General features: G+C 32.6%; 2 protein-coding genes across 8 annotated transcripts in view; one reads left to right on the top strand and one right to left on the bottom strand.

Annotated features, from left to right (window-relative positions):
* The window catches only part of LOC105211010 (capon-like protein), a 301508-nt gene extending 276911 nt beyond the window's left edge, over window positions 1–24597 (top strand). For 5 of the 7 annotated variants that reach the window (XM_054229555.1, XM_054229556.1, XM_054229554.1 and 2 more), the window contains 4 exons: window positions 4034–4137; window positions 11121–11291; window positions 12038–12160; window positions 12651–14763. In XM_054229555.1, the coding sequence (XP_054085530.1) occupies window positions 4034–4137; window positions 11121–11291; window positions 12038–12160; window positions 12651–13850 (1598 nt within the window). In that variant the 3' untranslated portion in view covers window positions 13851–14763. Of the gene's footprint in view, window positions 1–4033; window positions 4138–11120; window positions 11292–12037; window positions 12161–12650; window positions 14764–20457 lie in introns of those variants that run through there. The other 2 variants (XM_054229557.1, XM_011182241.3) reach the window with 1 other exon arrangement.
* Window positions 1–25172, bottom strand: part of LOC128921571 (uncharacterized) — a 163703-nt gene that overhangs the window by 57705 nt on the left and 80826 nt on the right. The window lies entirely within an intron of this gene.

Genomic DNA, 25172 nt, shown 5'->3' with positions numbered 1-25172 from the left:
TTTATATTCAAAACAAAAAAAAATTTTCAAAAATATTTTTGTTTTTTTAAATAATTTTCAAAAATATTTTTTTTTTAATTTTAAAATTTTTTAATTATTTTTATATTCAAAACAAAAAATTTTTTTTTCAAATTTTTTTTTTTTAACTTTTAAAATTTTCAAAAATAGTTTTATATTCAAAAAAACAAAAGGTACACTTTTTTTAATTCTTTTTATTTAAAATTTATTTAGAAAGCAATTTTGAATATACAATTTTTCAAAAATATAATTTTTTATGTATATTCCAAATCCCACTTGAGCGCAACAAAAATACCACAAATACCCTTAATCCCACACACACATACCCAAAGATATTTAGCCTCTGCCACAATTGCGCTGCCACGTCATTACTAATGCAAAATGAGCTCATCCTTTTTGGCAAATAATTAACTCGGCAACTTGAAATTCATTTGTGGTCATACGACGAATTTCGACAATTTCTATTTTCAAATTATTCACCGGCGTTGACATGCTGACTGACGCCAGCGGCTAATGAAACGGTATTTTACGAGCTTGTTAGCAAATCCAAAGCAAAGGTGAAGAAGGGGAAGAAGAGCAGCAGCAGTGGGAAATTGGAGCAATCACAGCTGTTGTCAACAAGCGATGTTTTGCAAATCAAATTATTTATTATCATCTCATTTCATTCACCTCTTCGCTTTGAGGCACAAGTCATTAAATATTAATTATTTTTGCATTGACAATTGTGAAGACACTACGCGTGACCTTAACAAGGACTCACACATAGTTGGTATATTTTTTTTAGCAAAGTTCACATTTATTGTGTTCACCCGTTAGGTGTGCTGTCGTTCAACCCAGTGCGGATGATGATGTCACAGTGGAATGACCGACCTTTGCGTGCTTTTTCGCAATTTTGACAAACATAAAAATATGAAAATAATATTTATCATTTGAAGATAGTGATGAGACATAAGCACTTAATGGTGTTTTGTTTTTGTTTTTATAGAAAAAAATTTTAAATTTCTAAGGTTATGTTTGGGTGTGTATTAGCGCCAAAAAGTGAATTAGTAAATGTGAGGGTTATTTGTCAGTTCAGTATATTATATTGCTGTGATGACTTCAGATAGCAGAAGACAGTATGTTTATGCACCATAATTTTTTTAACGCCCTAACAACATATATCACAATATAGCGTCTAGTCGTTTTGAAAACATATAGCTGAAAATAAAAAAAAAAAATAAAAAAATACAAAACAAAAAATTATAAATCTTCTAAACCAATCTTTTTGAAATCAAGTCAATTAACCGTCAGTCAATTCCGTCAATTTCCTTTCAATAATAAACACTAATGATTATTAAGATTAATTGCTGATTACTGATTGATTTTTTGGCGTATTTATCAACCTATTTCTGATTATCTTCTATCAACAAAAATTTCATCCACTTTATAGTTTGAAATTTAGCCTTAAAGCAATATTTTAATTATTGTTTATTTGCAAAATTTGAAGATCGAAGATATATGCCTAGATTTCAGCGAATTGTCAAAATGTAAATTTATGATCCAAAAGACTTCGTCTTGAAAATGAAATCGCAGAAAATTTAATTTTTCAACAATCATATGGATTGGATTAGATCATTTTATATTAGTTTCCTCTTTATGAACAACAATTAGTCATTAATATTTAAAAATAATTTGTTTTGATTATTTTTAACACTTTAATGGTAAATTGTGTTATTTGGGAGAATATTCTCTATTGTCATTGATAGAACCCAAAGAATTGGTTTAAAGTTGGAGCTTCCCATCATCAACACCGATAATAATGTCAGCCTTGAAATCCAACGCAGAATCACTCTTGCCAACAGGTGCTACTATGGACGGATAGGCAATTGGAAAGTAAAGTCCTCTCTCGATGAACAAAAACCAAACTCTGCAAGTCCCCCATCATTGCTCTCCTGCTTTATGGTGCAGAAGCGTGGACGATGTCAACGTCCGATGAGGCGGCACTAGATTTCGAGAGAAAGGTTTATGGTCCACTGAACATTGTCAACGGCGAATACCGCAGACGATGGGACGATGATCTGTATGTGTTATTCGATGACATTGACATAGTTCAGCGAATAAAAAGACAGCGGCTACGGCTGGCTGGGTCATGTTGTTCGAATGGATGAAAGTGCCCCAGCTCTGAAAGTTTTCGATGCGGTGCCACCTGGGTTCACTTAGTATTACCAATTGGCGCCAAACTGCCAAAAGGAGAGATGTGTGCGCGCTGTTGTGGACCCGGCTATAACAAGAAGAAGAGATATAAAATAATTCAAAAATCCGTTAGAGTAGTCAGAAGAAAGAAACTTAAAACTGATCTGCTGAACACCCGGCAATTGAAATGCATTCACAATATACCTCAGACTCGAGTTCAAATTCTAATCGAGTTCAAATCCTGTTCTGTAAGGTTTTCTTTAGAGATTGACTACAACGCTTTCGACGATAAAGAAAGAGGGCTACTTTACACTACTTTTGCGACAGTCTTGAATATGTACCATAAACTTCAATTGCCTATCACTTCGAACAAAAAATTTCGTTCAACAAGTGGATGCTGCCCAAGAGACTTATTAGATATTTACGGGTTTCCATAGGTTAACTTCGATCTCATTGATTCAGAATATTAAATTCATACCTCTTCCGAACAACCTGACATATTTTACACCGGAACGACTTGCTTTATTGGGTTCTAGTTCGAGCAGTAACCTTGTAGTAAAGTAGGTTTCAAGATCATAGATACACTTATCTCTATCTGCGTAATAGAACTGCTTACTAGATTAACCCTTGGTTTGCTTCGATGATACCATCGACCAACGCTATATTTAACGAGTAAAAACGCTCCAATAATCTTTGAAATGACTAATGCACATACTATTTATACTATAAAGTTCTTGATATTAATAATATTTTGCGCTCCATAAAAATCTAAAAACAACAAAATAAAAATATTTTCCACCTGACTGTCTATGTTCCACCATACATGTATAACTACAAACATACGTGTCGGAGTGGCGTGCAAAAATTTACATCAACACTCGGCATTTTTAGCCGCCACGATTTTCACACTCCAATAAATAAGCTTTTGAAATAGATTAATTCGAATACTTGAAGGAATTAAATGGATCACATGCGTACATACCCTTACATACAAGCAGTTCACCTAGCTAGTAGACGCTTAAGAGAATATGCGAAAGACACACACATACAGTATTGGACTCTACACATTCGACGCGCGCTAAAAGACCAATAACAATAACAAATTCAAATCCAAATAGAAATAAAAATTAAAAGCAATTTTTATTGCCATCATATAAATGACTTAAAGGTGAGGTGCTCATACCGAGAATCGCCTTAATCGCATGGAGTTTTACGCACTATATAAAGTATATATAATTATTATGAAAATATCGATAATTTTAGCACCTCGTCGCCCTGTTAAGCGCCCACTAAGTTACGCCCAGCGCTTGCCTCCGAAGAAGTCTATACACAGCTGCCGCCAACACCTATATAAACACAGCCACATTTGCTTGTATATTCATAATCTATAAATCCCAAAGGAATTATACTCAAATCAATAACATCAAATGCTTTTTACTACATTGAATATCGTAAATTTATTTACATGTAAATCATATAGTTTTCGGATTCTACTGCTATCGGCGCCTATAAAAAGGCTATTAACTTTTAATGGCGTGGAACTTATGACCTTGCCATACTTACAATAATTAACTAATTGTTTCGAAATTGAAAATTTCCAAATACTTTGGCCGCAGGTGATCATGTGCTGAGACTGTTGTGTACAGCTTAGGAGAATATATTCATATATACGAGTATATATATACCTAAATATTATTTTTAAAAGGCATTGTGTTGTGGCACATGTTGCCATTTTTAATCAAAAATAATAATTGTAAATATTTATATTTGCCTTTAATTTACGAGTTTGCCCTTCATTTGTTATATTTTGTGTGTTTAAATTGAATAATATTTATCATTGCAGAGCCGCTGACCGCTGTGACGGACATCAAGCCACCGCAAAGACCGAATCATCTGGAATTGGTGCCACAGAGCAGTTCGAATATGCGCAAGTCACCCAGTTTATTGGTACGTTTTTGAAAATATTGCAAAATTATATTTTCTTTAAGGCCATAAATCTGTAGTCAAGTCTATTATGTGAACGAATATACAATAGAATCCGTTTATTATGACTCCGCCTATATTGACCAACTGGTTACTATGACGTAATTACACTACGAAGTTTGGTTTTCATATAAAATTCTGTATAAAAAAGTCGGATATAATGACTTCGCTTACAGTGACATGTCCCTTATTATGACCCATTTTTAATAAATTATGTCCGGTTAGAATGACTGACATGATTATTTACACCTCCCGCAATGTTCGTTGATTCCCGACGCCGTTCGGCACGTGGCTCGTTTTTGTTTTGAGTCTCAGTGAGTAATTGACACTTGAACGTCACGCATTCTTGTTTGTTTGTTACTGTGAAAAAATGTCATCACAACGACGTAAAGCATTTACAATTGAGGAGAAGGGTGCAATAATATGCAGATTAGAAAATGGAGAATCTAACGCATGTCTCGCAAAGGAATTTGGCGTGGGTCATTCGACAATCTCAATGATTTTTAAAAACAAGAACCGCATTAAGCAATCGTTCAATTCAAATGTTTTGAAACCGAAGAGGCTTCGAAAATCACGACAAGAAAATGTTGATGAAGCATTAATTCAGTGGTTTAAAAACATGAGAAACAAAGGAATACCTGTCAGCGGCCCTATGCTACAGGAAAAGGCAAATGGTTTTGCCGCGCGTTTTGGTATTCTCGACTTCAATTGTTCTGCAAGCTGGATTAGTCGTTTTAAAGTTCGACATAACATTGTGGCGGGAAAAATTGTCGGTGAATCTTCGTCTGTTGATCAAAATTCAACAACAAACTGGTTGATATCTGTGTGGCCGAATTTTCGAAGACAATTTTCTGATGATGAGATATTTAATGCTGATGAAAGCGGAATTTTTTACAAATTAATGCCGGACAAAACTTTAAAATTTAAAGGTGAAAATTGTAGTGGAGGTAAGTTGTCGAAAGATAGAATAACTGTCATGGTAGCAGCTAATATGAGTGGCACAGAGAAAAATAAATTGCTCATTATTGGAAAGTCACAAAAACCAAGATGTTTTAGAAGTGTCAAATCATTACCTGTCGATTATGCTAACAATCGTAAAGCTTGGATGACGTCAGAACTTTTTGAAAAATGGCTTCGTGATTGGAATCGTGATTTGGTGAAGAAGAAGAAAAAAAATTCTATTGCTGGTTGATAATTGCCCGGCGCATCCAAATGTTACTGATTTAAAGTCTATAACACTTGCTTTCCTTCCGCCGAATACAACATCAGTACTGCAGCCAATCGATCAGGGAATAATACGATCACTCAAAACGAATTTTAGGAAGAACCTAGTGCTCAAAATGATTAGCTGTCTTGATGCTAATGAAAACAACTCTTCTACAAAAATAACGGTGCTGGATGCAATTCTGATGGTTAATGATGCCTGGAATAAAATGTCACAAAGTACCATTCGTAACTGTTTCAAACATGCAGGATTCATTGAAAGCCACGACAGTTTACCTATTCAAATATCAGAACATGAATTCGATGAAGAAGATGACATTCCTTTATCTTTGTGGTCACGAAACCTAAATTCAGATTCTTTAGCAGCACCGGAAATGTGGGAAGATTATGTTGACGTCGATAGCGCTCTCCTCACATCCGAAGAACCCAACGATGAAAATATCGCACAGAACATTAGTGCTAAGAAACAACTCGAAAGTGATGGGGAAGAGGAAGTCGAGGAAGAACCATTACCTACCGCAGAAGAGGCATTAAAAGCTGCAGAATTATTATCACGATTTGTTCACAGCAATATTGAAAATGATAATTTGACCATAGCTATGTCTTCTATACACAATAGTATTAGAGACTGTTTTTACAATAAAATGAAAAAACAAAAGCAGACAAAAATTACAGATTACTTAGTTAAAAAGTTTTTCATTTCACAAAACGCTTTGTATGACGTCCGCTTATTATGACGTGTTTGTCAATTCCTTTCGATGTCATAATAACCGGATTCTACTGTACTTAACACACTTCTTTAGCGAAGTCTCACACCGCATGTGTTGAGTTTAAGGTAGTTATCGTTTAGAGAGAATTATTCTACTACAAAATTCAATACTTTTTTATAGATATTATACTAATTTCTATGAATAAATGTTTTATTGCGAATTTAAGTTCCATATAAATCCAAATTGTCAAATCCCCTTCAATCTCCCTTCCGCCTTTTTGTCTTTTGAATTTCGCGAGCACCCTTGGTGGTGTAAAGTTGAACTCAAAAGAGGCTTGTAATAAGTGGCTGTCCGAGTTTTTAACTTCACAATCGAAAAAATCTCGTAACCAGTGTATTTGATATATAAAAAGTTATAAAATTTATTCAATATAGCTATCTCACTATTGTTCCCTGAGGTTCTCTTAAACATTCATCACATTTTTATTCAAGACACACACCTCGCTCGCAAGTTACAAACATCTTTCTTGAATTTTTTTTTGAAACTAATTAAATGAATAGATTTTCTAAATATTTATCATATAAAAATATCCAAAAATAATATTATAACAAATTTCAAAAACAAAATATGATTAATTAGGTGAAGTATTTAAATTTAAAAATTAAAAAAAAAAAATATTTATTTATTTAATTTTAATGTTTCACAATACACAAGTTACAACGTAACCACAGCAATATAATAAAATTTCTTCACACATTTACTGATTCAGCATGCGCTTGCCATAGTAAATACACAAATATAAAAATTTCAATTGTTATGAATAATTATTATTTTTCGTACTAAAATTTATAAATATATTTTGTTTAGTTAGCATATATACAAATAATTCCAGACACTCGAAAATACGTTTGTGTTTAGCTATATTTTCAACTCATATGTTCAATATCATACATATGGTTATTTCTATATGTATATCAGCAATAGGGTGGTCCTTCAATTCCGAAGGAACGAATTATATCATTATCTGGCTCTCGATCCGTGGCAATATGGATATATAACCATATTCGTATATACATTTTAATTAGAAGTGCAGGAAGTTATGGCTGTTTCCTATGAATAAGATATCACTTAGATTACTTCATCGAACCGAACCGCGTTTAGGAGTTCTAAAACCGCACATTGGGCATTGTACTCTCAATTCTAATTGCATTGTCCGTTTTAATTCCAGCCTGAATACCTGAGATTACTTCCTACCATTTTCACTTTCTGATGGTTCCTGGAAACTTAAAGTTTTTTCTCGGTCCTATTTTCTTGAAACCAATTCCGTTCATATTTTTCAAGCCGTCGTGTTAATTCTATAGTAAGCTTCAAGATTTTTTTCCAAAGCAGATTTTTTCCATTTTTTTTTTCTGCTCGGAATATGCGTAAAATCTTGAAAACATTCCCAAAAGACGTTTTGTTCACAGCTTCTAAAGCTTCGAGAGTATTCCGAAACTGCTTGGCTGTAGTTCGCTGTTTCCACATTTTTACCTCCACAAGAAAGTTTTGTTCTGAACAGTTGATCACCCTTTCATAAAAAGAAAATATTTCTTGACCTTTTTTAGCGTCAAATTCGTACTTTGGGAAAAATACACAAAAAAAAAAACAAGACAAAACGTGTCCTATAATAAAAGAATTTTCGCAAGGGAACTGTTATATTAAACATACGTTGAGTAATAAAACTTTTTGTAAAACACCCCCCTCCCCCCAAAAATTTTTTTGGATCCGCTTCTGGATTCTACTCTCAAATTCACCTCTTACCATTATGACTAGCGGCCTAGTGGTTAAGATTTACGTCAAACAATTATTGAATATTTTCCATGATTTTCTGGACGTCCCTAATGAGTGTACATTCATTTGTATATATCTCTTCAATTATCACGCTATCTCTAAAAGTCTGCTTTATTTCATTTAGACCACAAAGTATTTACTTAACATATGTTAAACTTATTTTTAGTCTAAATTTAAAAGCGTTTCTTTTGCACAACCTGCAAGCAGACGGCGCCAAAATTAGCAAGAAATTCTAAAAGCAACCATATAAAGGCGCAAACCGCCGACCGGACGGCCACATCATGCATATTGCATCTATCGTATAAGCAGATACATAAGCATATATTTTATCCAAGCAAAATGATGGATTGTAAAACGCCGAACAAATGCTGAACGCTGAAATTTTTATGATTAATTTAGCCGCAAACTACGCCGCCGCCGCCGCCGTCATTCGCCATTTGGTGTGGAATTTTTATTTTACCGCCTCTTCAGCTGAAATGCCGTTGCGATTTTTATATCCTCTATAACTAAGTGGAAATCGGTGAATTGTATGCAGTTATGCTAACGGCGCATTTATCATAAATTTCAAAAATGCTTGCTGGAGAGGGTCTACCGCAAGCCTCAGGGGGCGAACGGCTGTTTAAGTGCAATTCGCATGCGATAAATTATTTTCTGTGAAAATTCGCATTTTAAATATTGTTGCACTATCTATCTGGTCTGCGTGTCTATGTACATATGTGTGTGTTGTTGTTGTTATTGTTTATTACTTTATTACTTATTTGTTTACTCGCTTTGAAATCGATTTTTATTATTATTAATTCCGATGTGTGTTTTCAAATACCCAAACGGCAATAAATAAGTCAGCAATTAAACTCATACGAGAAATACTTAAGTGAAACAACAAAATACTCATTTAGCTCTGATTTACTCCCGTGATTTTTGGTGGGCGTAACCACACTTTGGTATTCGTGTGCACACATTAAAAATAATTAGTGCAGAACACACACTTTGGAGAATATTTTCATGCTTATTTTTTGTGATCTTCAGGTGCGCGAGTCATTCATAATCTCTATGTATTAGTAACCTTTGATCGCCTTAAGGGGTTATATACAGTTAGACGGCCGAAAAGTGAATTTTCCAGAATTTTTTCTGAGAAAACTTTTTAATTTATTGATCCAACAATTTATACACATATTATGGTATCTTTTAATTGTATTTTAAGACTTAGTACTAGTAAAAATATTTATTTGAAAAGGAGCTACAGTTGATCTCCAGGAGCTCCTCTCAAAAAACACGTTTTGCGGTGACAACTATATCTCGGAACTGGATTTTCCGAAATTAAAAAACCAAACAGATTTCGTTAAAATAATGTTAAATCTAGTAATTAATCGAAGGAATAAGCAAAATAAAATTTTTTGACAAAATGGCGGTTTCTCAAAAAAAAAATCGATTCTTCACCGAAATTTCGGCCTTAAATTGTTTATAAAAAAAAAATATTTATCGGAGAAAAAAATCTTCGATTAATTACTAAAAAATATATTTAAGAAGGTCGTGTTAAAATTTGAGACTAATCGTTCTAGCCGTTTTCGAGTAATGTTGGTCACTGACTTTGAAAACACCATTTTGAGAAAAACGCGTTTAAAGTTTGGACCTTGTACTTCCAAGCACCCTGAAACGCTTTTTCAAATTTTTCATTTGCTTGTAACTTTGAAAATATTCACCGGAACGATATGAAATTTTCTGTGTGTATTCTTAAATATATGTACATTAAGAAAATGAAATAAAAAAAATCGATTTTTTGAAAATTCTAACTGTATATAACCCCTTAAGTAGAAACGCATAAAATATTTTCGATTAGTCTCTTATTTTAGTCTTCTCTTCCTACTCCCTCTCAACTATTCTTAGCGATCAGCCTTGCAATCGTTGATTCAGCAGAGTGTTGCCGGTGTTTTTATGGATCCTGTGAATCCTCATTTGCAGTTTTTCTTACAGTTTGGAAATATGCCTCAAAACCCCATAAGCTGCTTCAGTTTAGGTCTTGTTCGGTTATACATCTCCCCTAGTTCCTAGTAGCTTATACTGGTTATGCTGAGAAAAACTATTTTATATTGGAAGACAAGATTTATTTTTACAGATATTTGAAGACGATAACTAAATATTTATCAACATTGACTACTGTAAATGGATTAACGACTATGATATGGTCTCTAATGGATTGTTGTTAGACTACTAGTAATAATCTTTTACTGTAGTAAGTTTAGAAATTGGTTATCGATCAAAGAAAACAGCTGTCTGATAAATAATAAAAAAAAACAATGCAGGTAGATAATTTGCTTAAAACCAAATCCACTAAAAACTACGTCACTTTCTTCAAAGACATGTCTATAAATAATATGCACCAAAATGACATGTTATACAGCACATTTCTCAGAGAAATTATTTTAATTTGTTAGAAAGTTAATCAAAAAGTTAGTTTTCTAAGGCTACAGAAATAAAATTGCTACTAAGGTAAGGAAACCCAGAGTTTTACAGTCGGTAAAGCTTTAATTCAATTGAATCTTATGACCTTCGTACTATTGTACTTCTGCTATATTCAATAATTCTACGTGATATTTGTATAAGAAATGTAATAAAGAAGACATTAAATTCAATTGTTAGTGAACTGGATAACCATAAACAGAAAATAAATTCCAAAAATAATTCTACAGAGTGAATGAATATCATGAAATATTAAACAAGTGAGCAGTACTTCCACACCGAAGTATTATTATAGAGCCAATAGTTAGTTTATGACTACAAGGTCGAGCAAAAAATGTTTTATAACAAGTTCAAAAACATATTTATTCAAATTATATCATCTAAATTTTAGAAATAATTTAATTTTAGTCACCCTTCTCACACCTTCTCTGTATAGGAAAAGAATCGCAACTATTCGATTCTCTCGATGATGTGGGCGAAGTTGCTCATATCAAATTGTGTGAACTTTTTCCATTTATTAAGACCACAGGGTGGTTCAAAGATGACTCTATAGTGTGAGGGATTACAGTCCCAGTGGCGTCACAATGGGCCTCCCAAAGGCCTAGGTGCGTCGTTTGACAACCAATTAACCTAACCTAGTCACCCTCTTCCTTCATGCTTACTTCATTTGTGCTCTTTTACATTATTCGTTATGCTCACACTTAATCTCTTCCACTTCTTTTCCAGACCGCTGACGAAGACAATACACCCACTACACCGTCATCGCCCAGCCATGAGATCAGCAAACTAAAGGATCAATTGGAGCAGCAGGCCATACAAACACGCCAGGCATTGGGACAGCTAATGTTGGTGCGCGAGCAGCTTATATCGGAAACGAATGCGCGCATCGAAGCGCAGGTGAGTGCACCATTCTGATTATTTTTAATAATAAACACTGCATGGTCTGAAAAATCTTTAATCTGACCAAGAGATCCCACAATATTCATGCTTTTCTTTGAATACTAACCTTAACTTGAAACTATTGTTAATGGTTTATTGTGGGTGAAAGTCGTTAAAGACGTTCGGAAATACAATTGTCCGCCGGTCAGAATTTAGTCAGTATATTTTGGGATTCCAGTAGAATTATTTTTATTGGCTTTATCTATAAATAATTACACGGTGCAATGCTGGATTCGATTGTAGGTTAAGATAAATTTCTGCCTCATTGTTTCAGCCGATATAATAGAGAATAAAAGAAAAACTCAAGTTTAGAATGTACTCTAATCTTATTTGTTTCATCAAATACTATTTTGCCATTTAACTTAAAACTTACATTTGAAATTCAGACACTGAATTCTTCCAAAGCTAGAATTAACGATTAGTTTTTGCCCTCATTTTGAAAAAAAACATGAATTTTAAAATTCGCATTTTCTTATGTTAAGATAGAAATCTCAAATCCGAATTAATAATATTTCTTTTTCAAATAATTAAGAACAGTTGTGTACGATTTAATTGAACTAATGAGCACTTAATATCAAACCGAATTGATTTTGTAATAAACTTGTTTATAAACTAATTTAAAATGATATTGAAGATAGCGTTGGCCAGAACGCGCAGTAGTTTTGAGTGTTATTAATAATAATAATTTTTCGGCCGCTTTTCAGGCACGCACACAGCAACTGCTGCAGCAGAATCGCGAGTTGCTCGAGCATCTGGCATCGCTGGGCGCCTACAATGAGCAGCAGAGCGCCGGACTGACATCGGCCAATATCGGCATGGCACCGCAGGTATGTACTCCCTCAGTTGTAATCATTTATATTTCTTATTGTTGTTGTTTTTATAATATTTCGCAATTTTTCGAAACACTAAGAGTACTGCATGGGCCTAAGCCCTAACACCTACACTTAGCAACTGACGTCAATATTGTTTGTATTTGCATGAAGCATGTTTAAGGATTTTTTTTTTCTCTGAAAAAAATATTATTTCTTTTTTGCTTTTACTCGCTGTGCCGCTGTGTTTGTTATTATTATTAATTTTTTTTTTTAATAAAAAATAACAAATGTTTCGACTCACCTGCCTCTTTTCGTTTGCTCGTTTACGCCACTTCGTTTTTTGCGCCGCTTCGTTTTGCATTCGTTTTATTTTTAAGTGTTTTGTGTTGTTGTTGTTGTGTTCGTGCAAAGCTTCATTGAAGAAAATAAAAGCGAAAAAATCTGAAAAATTAATATTTCCACTACCTTCTCCTCCTCCTCCTCCTCACACGCCGCACGCCAACAGCTGCAAATGTTATTGCAAGCCACCGGCAACAACAACAACTTGGCCACCATCAATCAACAAATCAACAGCCTTGGCTCCATCAACCAACAGCTGACATCGCTCAGTCATCAGCTGAGTGGTTTGAATCAGCAAAGTCAGAATATACAAAACTTCCAGAATATCAATGCGGCGGCGGCGGCAGCTGCGCAACAGCAACAACAACACCAACAACCATCACCGCCACCAGTCAGCGCCGCTCAGTTGACGCCACCCTGTTCGGCCGCCTCACTGCAGCAATCGCAGCTACATTTGAATATCGCCACGGCGGCGAACGCTGGCAATGCCAACAACAATAACAACAGCATGAATAACGGCGGTGGCAGCAGCAGTCCATTCCCTACAATGAATCAATTGCAGAGCATAAGCAATCAGCTACAACAACTGAACGCGCAGGCAACGCAGTCGCAGCAGGACGCGCTGTCGAAGGACCTCTTCCAAGTCAATCAGGAGCTCTTGAATCGGCTGCAGGCGCTGAACTTGGGTGCCGGCAATACGAACGCGTTGACGCTCAACACCGGCGCACCCATGGCCAGTGCGCAGCAGACGCCGTCGCCGCGCAATTCCTTCTTCTTCGTCAATCCGATGTCGTGCAGTCCGGCGAACAACAACAATAACGCGGGTAATTTCAATTTTCTCAGCTCGCCGAGCATGCTGTCGGGTCAGCTGACGCCCTCGCCCATGAGCACACTCACACGCAACTCGTACACGCACAGTCCACAACTGCAACACCAACAACAACAGGAGGTGGAAGCATTGCAACAACAATTGAGCAGCATCGATCAGAATTTGAATTGCCTAATCGATGAACAATTGATGAAACCACTCGGCGGTTCCATGATGTCGACGTCCTCCAATGGCAATATCGCCGCCGGTAGTCCCTCGGGTACTCGTGAGTCCAGTCGCTCCTCGTCGACACTGGACTCAGCGTCACCGTCATCGCCGCGCATACGTAGCGCCGGCGCCAATAACAATAACAACGAGCCACGTTTCAATACCGTTATGCTGAAAGTGACCGACGAAGCGGGTAATGTGACCAATCAGCGCAAGCTCTCGGCCACGCCGAGCTTCATACAACGCAGCACCAGCGAAAAGGTGCCGAATCGCAGTCAAATTATGAGTCAAGTGCAACGAACCGCGTGGGCGCGTCACACCACCAAATAACAGTCGGCTGCCGTTGGCGGAGATGGTGGTGGTGGTGTTGTTGGCGAAGAGAACTGCATGGATGCCGTCTTAATAGAAATCTAGTTGAGCATAAGTTAGGGTGGGAAAGCTGTAGCACAGCGTTGTGGATTGTGCTGCAACGGTAGTAGATAACGGTTTTTATAAATAAAACTCTTAAAGTAGCTAAACTGCAGTTAAATGGCTGCTATAAGGCGTTAATATACATGTTAGGGTGGTTCTAAAAAATAAAAATTAATTTTTTTTCTTCCGATCATACTTTTAGGCGTTACTACTATAGTCAAATATATCGAATATTAATTTGAATTGTTATTGAAGGCAATGTAGGCGTGTCCACCAAGGGTCAAAGCTCACTTTTACAATAAGGACCTAATAAAATATCTTTTTTTTTTAATCTAGTTTGTAACTAAAACCTCTACTATAGTATATAGTCGAAAATATCACATACGAGTATAAAATTTGGGCACCGACCACCAAGTTATATTCCTATACTATAACCTATATTATATGCCGAACATTGAATCCTGAGCGACACACTCTAAACGTCTCTAAGAGTCACCAAACTCTTAAACAATAACAAAATATAAATCTTAAATATTCATATAAAATAAATTTTTAAGAAATAATTATAAAAGTTATAATCTTTCATTTACGGATCACCCTAACACTAATGTAGTATACATAGAGCTCAAATTTAGAGTTTGTAAAAATTACTTTGTATTATTATAAGTCCATACAATATGTATATGATGCGATAAATTCTTCCGTCGCTAAGAAATTTCATATCTTCTAGTCTTAGTCCAATTAAAAAGAGTAAAAAGTTATAAAAAATATATATATTATTCATCAGAGAATATCATAAATTCATAAATAAAATTTTTTGCTTGTTTTGTAATTTCGTTTTTAATTTACAGTATTAATATGGAAAATGTAAAATTATACTAGTTGTTGAGCAGTTAAAATATGTATTTGAAGTCAATCGAACTATGTACTATATATAACTGTTAAAAATTTTTTGATAATAAAAATCAGTATCGAGTCGTTATGTTTCATTTTGCTTTGTGTTTTATTTTTTCGAATAGTTTTATTTTTGAGCTTAAATATAGATTTTTTGAATTTCGGATTTTCGAAGTTAGTATATCGTAAATATTTTTCAAATAGTTTATTTTTTTTTAATTGTGTTATTAAAAAATTCCTTAATCACCGAAGAGTATTTGCTTTAATTTAGAAATTTTAATTTCAAACTTTCGAAGCTAAAATATTGAACGTATTTGTTCATGTTTCTAACTAAATCAAAATTTTTCGAATAGTTTCGATTTTAAAACTTAAGTACGAATTTTCGAAGCTAAAATATGGAAAATATTTTTTCGTGTAAATATTTTTTTTTTAATTTTGTCATTTAATTATCGGAGTTTGCTTAAAAAAAATCTTTACTTTAGAAATTGTAATTTCAAATTTTCAAAGTTAAAATATCGAAAATACTTTTTCACGTTTTAATTAATTTTTTTCGAATAGTTTTATTTTTGAACTTAAATAAAGTTTTTATTTAATTTCGAATTTTCGAAGTTAAAATATCTAAACTATTTTTTCGTGTATTTTGTTAAAAAAAATATTATTAAAAGATCCCTTGATTGACGGAGTTTAACTGATTAGATGTCTTTAGGTTAGAAATTTTAATGTAAAATTTTCGAAATTAAAATATCGAAAGTATTTTTTCATGTTTCTAGATAAATTAAAATTTTAATTTTTGAATATCGAAAATATTTTTTAATTTCGAATTTTCAAATATTAAAATTTCGAAGGTATTTGTTCATGTTTCTAGATAAATTGAATTTTTCTGAATAGCTTAGATTTCCGAGCTTAAGTATATATTTATTTTTAATATAGAATATTCGAATATCGAAAATATTTTTTCATGTATTTTATTTTATTTTTATTATTTATTAAACAATCTTTTGATTCCTCTAATATACTTGAAAAAATATCATACGTCTATAAATTTTAATTTCGAAGTTTCGTTGTTAAAATAGCGAAAATATTTTTTCCTGTATCTTAATAAATTAATATGATTCATATAATTTCGATTTTCGAACTTAAGTATAGTTTGAATTTTCAACTTCGAATATTTGAAGTTAAAATTTCGAAAGCAATTCACAATATATTTGGTTGTCATTATTAAAATTATTAAAAAATCCTTTGGTTCCCTGAATTTACTTGAAAAGATGTCTTAGTCTAGAAATTTTAATTTCGAATTTTCGAAAATATTAAATTTATTAAAAATATTGTTCACGTATTTTTTATCTATTTCTGTTAATAAAAAATTCTAGGGTTATTTGGAAATATGTTCCTTGCGAAGGTCATATCTGACTAGAATATCTGATAAGGAAAAATTTATGAGAATAATGTTAAAATTTGCTGTTTCTCTTTTTGTGGTCTGACCTTAAAAATCACGTTAATAAATGCCTATTTCCTAAAGTTCCTCTTTAGTTTGAATCCTTTCTTGTACTTACACTAAGATATATTACATAGATTTAAGATAAATCCGTCTTCGATTCGCTGCTCTTCTTCTCTGCTCATTTGCCAAATTACAACAAAATATCATTCAATTGAATTTTTTACAAGAACAGCCAAAACAATTTCATTTAAATTTCGAATCCAATCCAATTCTACATCTTTTTACGGAAGTTTGTGAGATTTATACAAGTTGTATGTTCGATTCAGTAATTAACAATTTCTAAGGTTTAATCACTTTTGACTTTAGAACCAGAGATTGGCAATCAAATTTAAAAACAATTTTCGCTTCTATTAACCAGAAAATCTGTTTGTGAAACTTTCTCGTGCTTCCAAGAAATTATTCTCCTTCGAAATCAGCGCAGTTTTGAATATTTGCAATTTTTTTTTTTAATTTGGTGAATGACAACTGCAAAATATTTTATAATTTTCGGTGTTTTTTTTTTCTATTTTATTATGTTTTTTTCAAAATACAATACAAGATTTAGTAAATAAATCGGTCCATAGTTCATATAATGTACAATTATGTATACCAAATTGAATAAAATTAACGAAAGTTATCATAACTTACAAATGCTTCACTCCCCACTTGTTAAGGATACATTTGAAAGCAATTCTACATAAGTACATAATTATATAATTTAGCATCCAATTAGTTGTTTAAGTATTCACATTGTTATAATTAAAGCAATTGTTAGCACGTGTTAATTTCACAAGGCATAATAAATGCTAATACCTAGAAAGATACATACGTACAGAAATACTATAAAACTTATTATGAAAAGAGAACACTATAAAAACTTGAAAAAATAAATTTCGTTAAACGCTACCCAATAAATGAAGCTCAATTAATTTAATTAAGTATTTTAAACGTATTTTGAATACCCTTGCTTATATATAACCATGTATATAATTTAAATATCTACTTCTCTTTACGGTCTTCTAAAGCTACATATCATCCACAAAAAAAGTCCTTTGAAATAATATTATATTAAATAGCCAGTATAAATATACAAGTAAATGATGCTTTAGTATGTATAACACTCATATCTAAATGAAATTGCATAAGCAAATTGTTATTTTCCTTGTAATATACCCAAATATGCATAGAAGTTTCGAAGGCACCTAATTAATATTACTGATTTGTAATAAATTAATGAATTGTTTCAAAATGTTGTCACATTATTCATAGGTGATTAATAAAATAATAAAATATTAGGTTTTCGCAACAAATGCGTATGCGCTTTTTATGCTGTCTTTTAGTGAAGTGTGAACACTCGTAAGTGCTGTTTTTGCTTTTTAATGCGCCGAAAAGTAGGCAATCTTTAGATGTTTATTATGAATGCACACATTTTCTAAAAAGTCTATAATTATTTGTGGGCAATACCATGTAGTAAACTTTGAATATTTCTCACAGCCAAATACAAAAATTAAGTAACAAGCTAACCATAGACAAATACATATCACATTTCATAGCAAGATGTTGCGTATACGCACCGTCGAACAAACTGCCTACTTCAAAATTGGTACAAGTGTTCATAGGTTATTAATTGGTAATTAATACACATTTTTTACGTAAATTTGCCCAGCTTTGATTTCATTTTATCTTTGTTTAGTAAAAAAGCTCTTTTCTTGTTTCTGCAATATTTTGGAGATTTTGGCGGGCTTTTTGAATATTTTTTACGAAATGCAATAATATTTTTGAACATATTCGTTCTTTACAAATCCTTACAAATTCTTCTGAAGGCTACTCATAACTTCAGCATATTATAGGAAAATTACATTCATTTACAATGAAAATGTAAAACAGGTGACAATGCTGCTAAAAATATTTTCTAAAAATTCTATGAATTATCTAAGCTTTGTAGTACGATGTCTATATTTAAAAAAAAATATTTCTTTATATTTTATTTATTTTTTTTTTTATTTTAAGCTTTGAAACATGTGGCAATCTAATACTTCTTTTAAACCATATACATATGTATATGTCTATTTAAAATTATTATACCGAACAGTTCAAAAAATATATTGGGTCTAATCATTGAATCCGTTTCGATCGAAAAATGGTTCGATACGATCGACAAATTTTACGTCGAAATCATTGAAACCGTATCGAATATAAAATTTACGATAGAAGTGAACTCACTTACCGACTCGAAAAAATATATTCCGCGGCTAATAGATGTCGCTAATTATGAAATCATTGAATCCACAAAATGGAAAATTTTCTTCAGAATCTATCCGTTGCTGAGTGAGATGCGGAAATTGAAAAGAAATAAACCATTTGGAAGTTTTTATGTAACCAATTACTGATGGCGGACTATTATATTTTAAATGGGTATTTTAGAGATAAGAGACGAAAACGATTAACAAAAATAAATAAAAGAATTTTCTCAAAGAGCCTCAGGCGAATTAAATACTTTTTTGGAAGAATTTTCACAATAGTTAAACGATGCTGGTTTTCCAATCCAGGACCAAACTGGATGAAAGGAAATGTGTAAAGTCATCACTTAAACAGGGGTATAAAAAACAGGGGGTGATCCCTTCATTTAAGTAAATTTAAGTTCAATCAACGAGGAGGTCAGTTTTTATTTTTTTTTTGGAACTAAACAAAAAGCAGAGTCGCATTTGTCGATAAAGGTCGATAAAACAGTCTCACGTTCTCACTTTGTGGTAAAGCAGTTTAACGTATCGAAAACGAATTCGCTAGGAATTTAATGTGTATGCCCATTAATTAAATCGGTAGCGCTTTCATCATGATGAAATGTTGCAAACTACGAGCGTGACGGAATTTCGTTGCGTAACACAATTTCGTTGCAGTCGGTCATATTGCACTATTTAATAAGAGAAACCTATTTTTTTTTCAAATTTTGATATTTTTTATAATATCTAAATATTCCTCATTTAAAGCAAATATTTCGAATTTTCACTGGTATAACACTGCAATACATTGCGAATAAAAAGATTTGCAGTAAAAGTGTCCGCAGTCTGCCTAAGACATTAAATTTGTGTACTAAATCAAAGATTACTGTGCAAAGTCATTATTCTTGTTAAATGATGATATCGCTTGCTAATAAGATACAAACGACACTTGTGCTTCTCCACATACCCCCGCCTACACACATATGTAAATATGTATCTATAAAAATATATATTAAATATGTACAAACATGTCCCCTCATGTGTATTCCACACACAATTAAGGACAAATTGCTTAATGGCGGCAACCCAAAATGAAATTTAAATCGTTAATGCTCTTTCATTGCGCAATATTTATGTTTGCCTGGATATGCAATATTTTATGAAGGAACATAAAACTCGTTTAATTAAGGCAGATCTCTTACCAAACCACACACGCGCTGCTACAGGGGCTTCAGTTACCGGCTTGAGTATCTGTATGTGTCTGCTTGTTGGTGTGCCTCAGCGTTTTTGGAAGCCACGTCTTCTGTTTCGGTATTCAATTACCGCACTCGCGCCTTTTTTTCATTTTGGCTCCCAGGCCATAATGGCACAATTTATCACTTGCCTGTCGCCCGGAGACTCAACGCGGTGCGTAGGAACCACACGACTTGCGGGCGTCATAGAACAGGGTATAAATATTGAGGTAGCGAAGTGGATAAGTAACAAGTGTCGCTGGCTGTGGTGAAAGGCAAACAAGCGAAGAGCAGCAAGCAAAACAAATGAGAAGAAAGAAGAAAAGTGGTTTATGAGACTTCTGTAAAATTAGGCAAGCGACAAAAAACCGGAATAAAACATGCGCTCAAGCATTGTTAGCTTAAGTGGGCGTAACGCACTCCATAATTGTCAGCAAATATATCATAAACGATGGCAAAGTGGCAAGCCGCGCTGCCCTTAGGCTGATTTAGGCGCTTAGAGATTGGAGCAAAATCAATGATATACATTTACGCTACAACAACGATGGATTGTTGTTGTAATATTTAATATTCATATCCGCCTTTCAGTACTCATCTCACGTTTCTCGCATATAATATATTTTTGTTGTATTTTAATATTTTCTGTTTATTAATTTTTTGTACTCACACACACACTCATAATCTTCTCTCACCCGCTTTTATAGCTTTCATCGACAGCGAAAGTGGCACGCTGGTTCCAACAGCTTCCCTGGCACACCGCCTCCCTCTCACGCCCGGAAAGCGGCTTCGTTTCGGGCGATTCGCGTTCGGAGAAATTCCATTGCGAGGAGTTCCACTACACCAAGGAGCCGGATGATTTATGCGATGAGTTTCTGCTAGTCGAGGGCAGCAGCACCATTTGGACGAAATTGAGTGCGAAGAAGCAGCGCAAATTGCTCGGCATGCGACTGGGCAAGGTGACGACATTTTGAGAATATTTGATGAAATTACCGGCGGAAAAAAAATATTAATGTGCTAAGTCAGGGCATTACGGCAGTTAGATTATAAAGCAGCAGTCTAAAATGTTAAGCAACAACACAAAATAAGCAACAAAAGAACGAAAATGTAAACTCTAAACGAAGTCAATATATTATATTTAGAGTAACGGCAGTTGAGCAGCTGCGCGCCAGCTTAGTTAAGTTCATAATAGATTTTTGTAATTTTTTACGCGAAACATTAATTCTAAGTACATACATACGAAGTAAGCACATACGAAATTTCTTTTTTATTGGTGTACCATGCATTTTAATGACATGCCATCGCGCCATGTTTAGAAATTAATGTCATGACATAATTTTTACATGCGAACAAGTTTATTTGGCGAGTATTACTTTAATATTTAAATATTATTTTAATTTAGAATATGTATATGCGAGCTTAACTACTAATTCTTCAAGTAAAATATTTTCGAAAGTTTTCGAAATTCGAAAATTTTAGGAAATTCGAAAGTTTTCGAAATACAAAAATTTCGAAATTTGAAAAATTTTCAAAATTCGAAAAGCTAATGAAATTTCAAAAAATTCGAAAATTTTCGAAATTCGAAAAAATCTTTGTCCGAGTATTTGATCTTTCTGAACCAAACGAAATGTAACTGCGAAAATATATCAAGAAATTTGTCGAAAAATTCGAAAAACTAATGAAAAATTCAAAATTCGAAAATTTTCGAAATTCGAAAAATTTATCTTTGTCCGATTATTTGATTTTTCTAAATCAAACGAAACGAAACGTAACTGCAAAAATATATCAAGAAATTTATCGAAATAATATTTTTTTAAGTAGATCTGGCAACTATTTTCTCTTTAATGATAGATCAAAATATTTAGATTGATATTATATGTTTGTTCAAATGTATCTATAACCTCCTTATAACCAATATAATCCATATTTTTGACTTTATTTGGTATAATTTAAACATAATACGAATTTCTAACCAAAATGAAGTGAGAATACATCGTTTAATAGAACGTGATTCGATATCGAAAATCGGTAAACATCTACAATTAGATCCCATAGATGAACAAAATGATATTTACTAAGCCGATTGGCTTTAACGAATCTATTTTTACTTTGTCAATGAAGGTCTAGCCGAAGAGAAATTTTTTCCAATATATTTTTTTGTTTTAACTTTTGAGCATATTTCGATAACGTCTGCATTAATCTCGATTTTTTTTTTAATTTTTTTTAAATCTGAAAAATTGGTTTTCTGAAAAATAATTCGGATTAAAACTGAATTTCTTGACTTTCGAAGATATATTTAATACATGAATTTGGTGGTTGCTCATATATACTAAGGATTATGATAAACTTAACTTATTCGAAAATTTGTAATGTGTCGTTTAATATTGACACAAGGCTTAAAGAATACTACATGCATTTACATTTACATGTGGAAAACTGTGAACTGCCATGTCAAGCAAACATCAAACTGATTTGTTTGCGAAATTATAATGTGAGTAATAATCCGTTAAGCATAAAAACACATATCAATACCGTTAGTTGGCTAAATCACAAAACAAAGAAAGGAAAACAAAGTCACAAAACAGAAAGCTTAGGTTTATATATTTCAAGATATCAAACAGTCAAGCAATCAATTACCGTTATATGTAGGTTAGCGAGAAACAGTAAACAAACATTAGCAGCGCAGTTTAAATCATAAAATTCTCATATTAATCATACGCCATGTCGAACCACCACCACAACCACACCACAATGAGTTGAAGGAGTAATCATAGCAAAAAGCGCATAAGTCTACATTTGTAAGTGTATGTAAGTGTGTATGAGTATGTGTGTGTTTGTCAACATCCAAATATTTGACTTGTTGTTGTTGTAAATATTCACATAAAATATGCATAACTGTGAAAATTGATGATTGCTACCAAGAGTTGGAAGCATATTGAAACAAATTCGACAAAATTTCGGCTAGACAAACAAACACGAGCACAAACAAATGAAATACAAACACCAAATACACAAACAACTTTTGCTTGTCTTTTTCGCTACAATCAGCAGGTCAAAATATTTTTTGTTTTCTTATTTTTTTTTTATATTTTGTGCAAATGTGTTTGAGTGTTGTTGGTGGGGGAATAGACTTCAATTTGAGTTTTCATGTTTTATGCAGATGAAAAACTCATAGTATAAACAAATAAATTGCAAATGTCTATGGTTAGCTAGACACTTGTATGCACAGTGAGCAATTCTCGTGGGGTCTTTGTTGAGAAGTTGTGAATTTTTTTAACCTACCTTCTAAATAAACTATGGTGGAATATCCGAATTTGCTTCTCTAACTACTGAGTGACTAAATGACAATTTCTTCAACTAGTAACTCCCAAAAGTATGCTAAAAAATTATGAAAAAATACAGTAGAAATTCATTTTTATAAAATGGAAATATTCAAATCCATTAAACTCTTGTTCGAAAGCTTCTACCCACTGGGTTTAACAATATATACAATCTTTTAGCTATGTTATCAATAAGGCTCAAGAAATGCTAATATGAAAACCAACAAAAAATCGAACGAAATTGCTAACAAAAAACGCAAATAACTAAAGCGCATGCATGCAGTAGAAAATATATAACATTAGGGTGACATATTTAAAAAAAAAATTAAATAAATATTTCTTAATAATCTTAATTTTTTCTAATATTAATTTGCCGTTATTTGAGATATTGTTAAAAGAAAATAATTACTTTTGAAATTAAAAATTTACCAAAATTTTGATGAATTATCTCAATTTCTGGGTATTGGACCAAACTAATTTTTTTGTGGAAGATGGAGTCATAAGTTAAAAACGTGCGAAATATGTGCCAATTTTCGAAGTTAGCTTCCAAAATCGAAACTTCTATAACTCGAAGTCCTCCAAAAACTCGAACTCTTGAATTGGTAATAGAAGTCATATTTCATATAAATTGGTCCTAATCATTGAATCCATTTCGATCGAAAAATTTTACGTCGGAATCATTGAAACCGTATCGAAAATAAAATTTACGAAGTTCGAAGTTCGAAAAAAGGTTTATTGATCACTAAATACTGGATATAGTTTGAAAAAAAGTCTCTCCACAATTTGTATCACCCTGACATGTAACATGTATGCTCATATTTGCTGCTGGAAGTTACCCACACATGCATATTATACACACACACCCGTTTTGTAGACTTATTAGATAAACATTGCTGTGGTAGATCAAATGTGTTTCAATAATAACGAACACACATCCAAGCACACAATCAAACAATCACACACACATTCACATACCTACACACACTTTCATATTACATTAGCTTGTGTGTGTGAGTGTTTTTTTGCATACTTATAGGCGCTGTACGTGCTGCTGTCGAAAGTAATATGTAGTTATGAGATACTTTGAATTTTCAAGCAAAATCATATACTTACGGTACTTATCGGAAAACAGACACACACATGCATGAGCACATTAGCATGAAAATGATTATTATTTTTGCGCTTTTTCGCATTATCGAAACAAATTGCGCTGTCGTTGATATAATATGATACCACGTAATACTTATATATGTTATACGCATTTCTTTAAGCAAAAAAAAGACTAAAATACAAGAAAGAAAGCAGTTTTAATGTAGATTTTAATTTACGACTTTTCGAATTTTAGTATACATATGAAATTTAATAATAATTTACTTGGTTAGGTTTTTATATATTTTTCTACGCTAGCTTATAGACACATCACCCATACATATATAAGTACATACATAGAAATATACATAAGTTTATAGCATAGAAAGCCAGAAGTCATTTAAAGGTTAAACAATAAAAATTTACTGCGAAATTACATATAAATATGAATGGCTATATACATACATACATATTTACACAGAGATATATGCATGTTTATGTATAGGACGAGATTACTCATACAAAAATATTTTCTAAGAAATATGTAGGTATATAAATTCATAATCTCCTTATTATTGTATGATTTTTCGAAATGAACGCAGCCATTTAAATGTTGAGACTGAAGTTCTTTTTTACGTTATGGTTATAATGCGCTTGAATAAATTAGACAGGCTTCAAAAGAGTGCACACATACACACTAGTATGTTTTTGAATTTTTTTTTGAATTTTTTTTTGGTGCAAATTCATTGAAAGCGTTCTTGAAAACACATTAATGCTAATTTTGCTTTAAAATGTTTTTATACTTGAAAAAAATATTTAAATTTTAAGCCAACGATTGTTATTTTAAAATTTATTTTTTTTTTTTGATTTTCTCCAAAAATTAAAAATAAAAATAAAAAATAATAATAATTAAAATAATCTTAATTAAATTAGACAATTTAGCCGTAAGCATATGGAAATAATTATTTTAATAATATTAAAAAAAAATCATTAATTTTAAATCATAAATAACA

This window comes from Zeugodacus cucurbitae, chromosome 4 (genome assembly GCF_028554725.1).
Source record: "Zeugodacus cucurbitae isolate PBARC_wt_2022May chromosome 4, idZeuCucr1.2, whole genome shotgun sequence".
Lineage (NCBI taxonomy): Eukaryota > Metazoa > Arthropoda > Insecta > Diptera > Tephritidae > Zeugodacus > Zeugodacus cucurbitae.
Note: the sequence above shows the minus strand (reverse complement) of the source record. Positions and strands in the feature narration are given on the sequence as shown.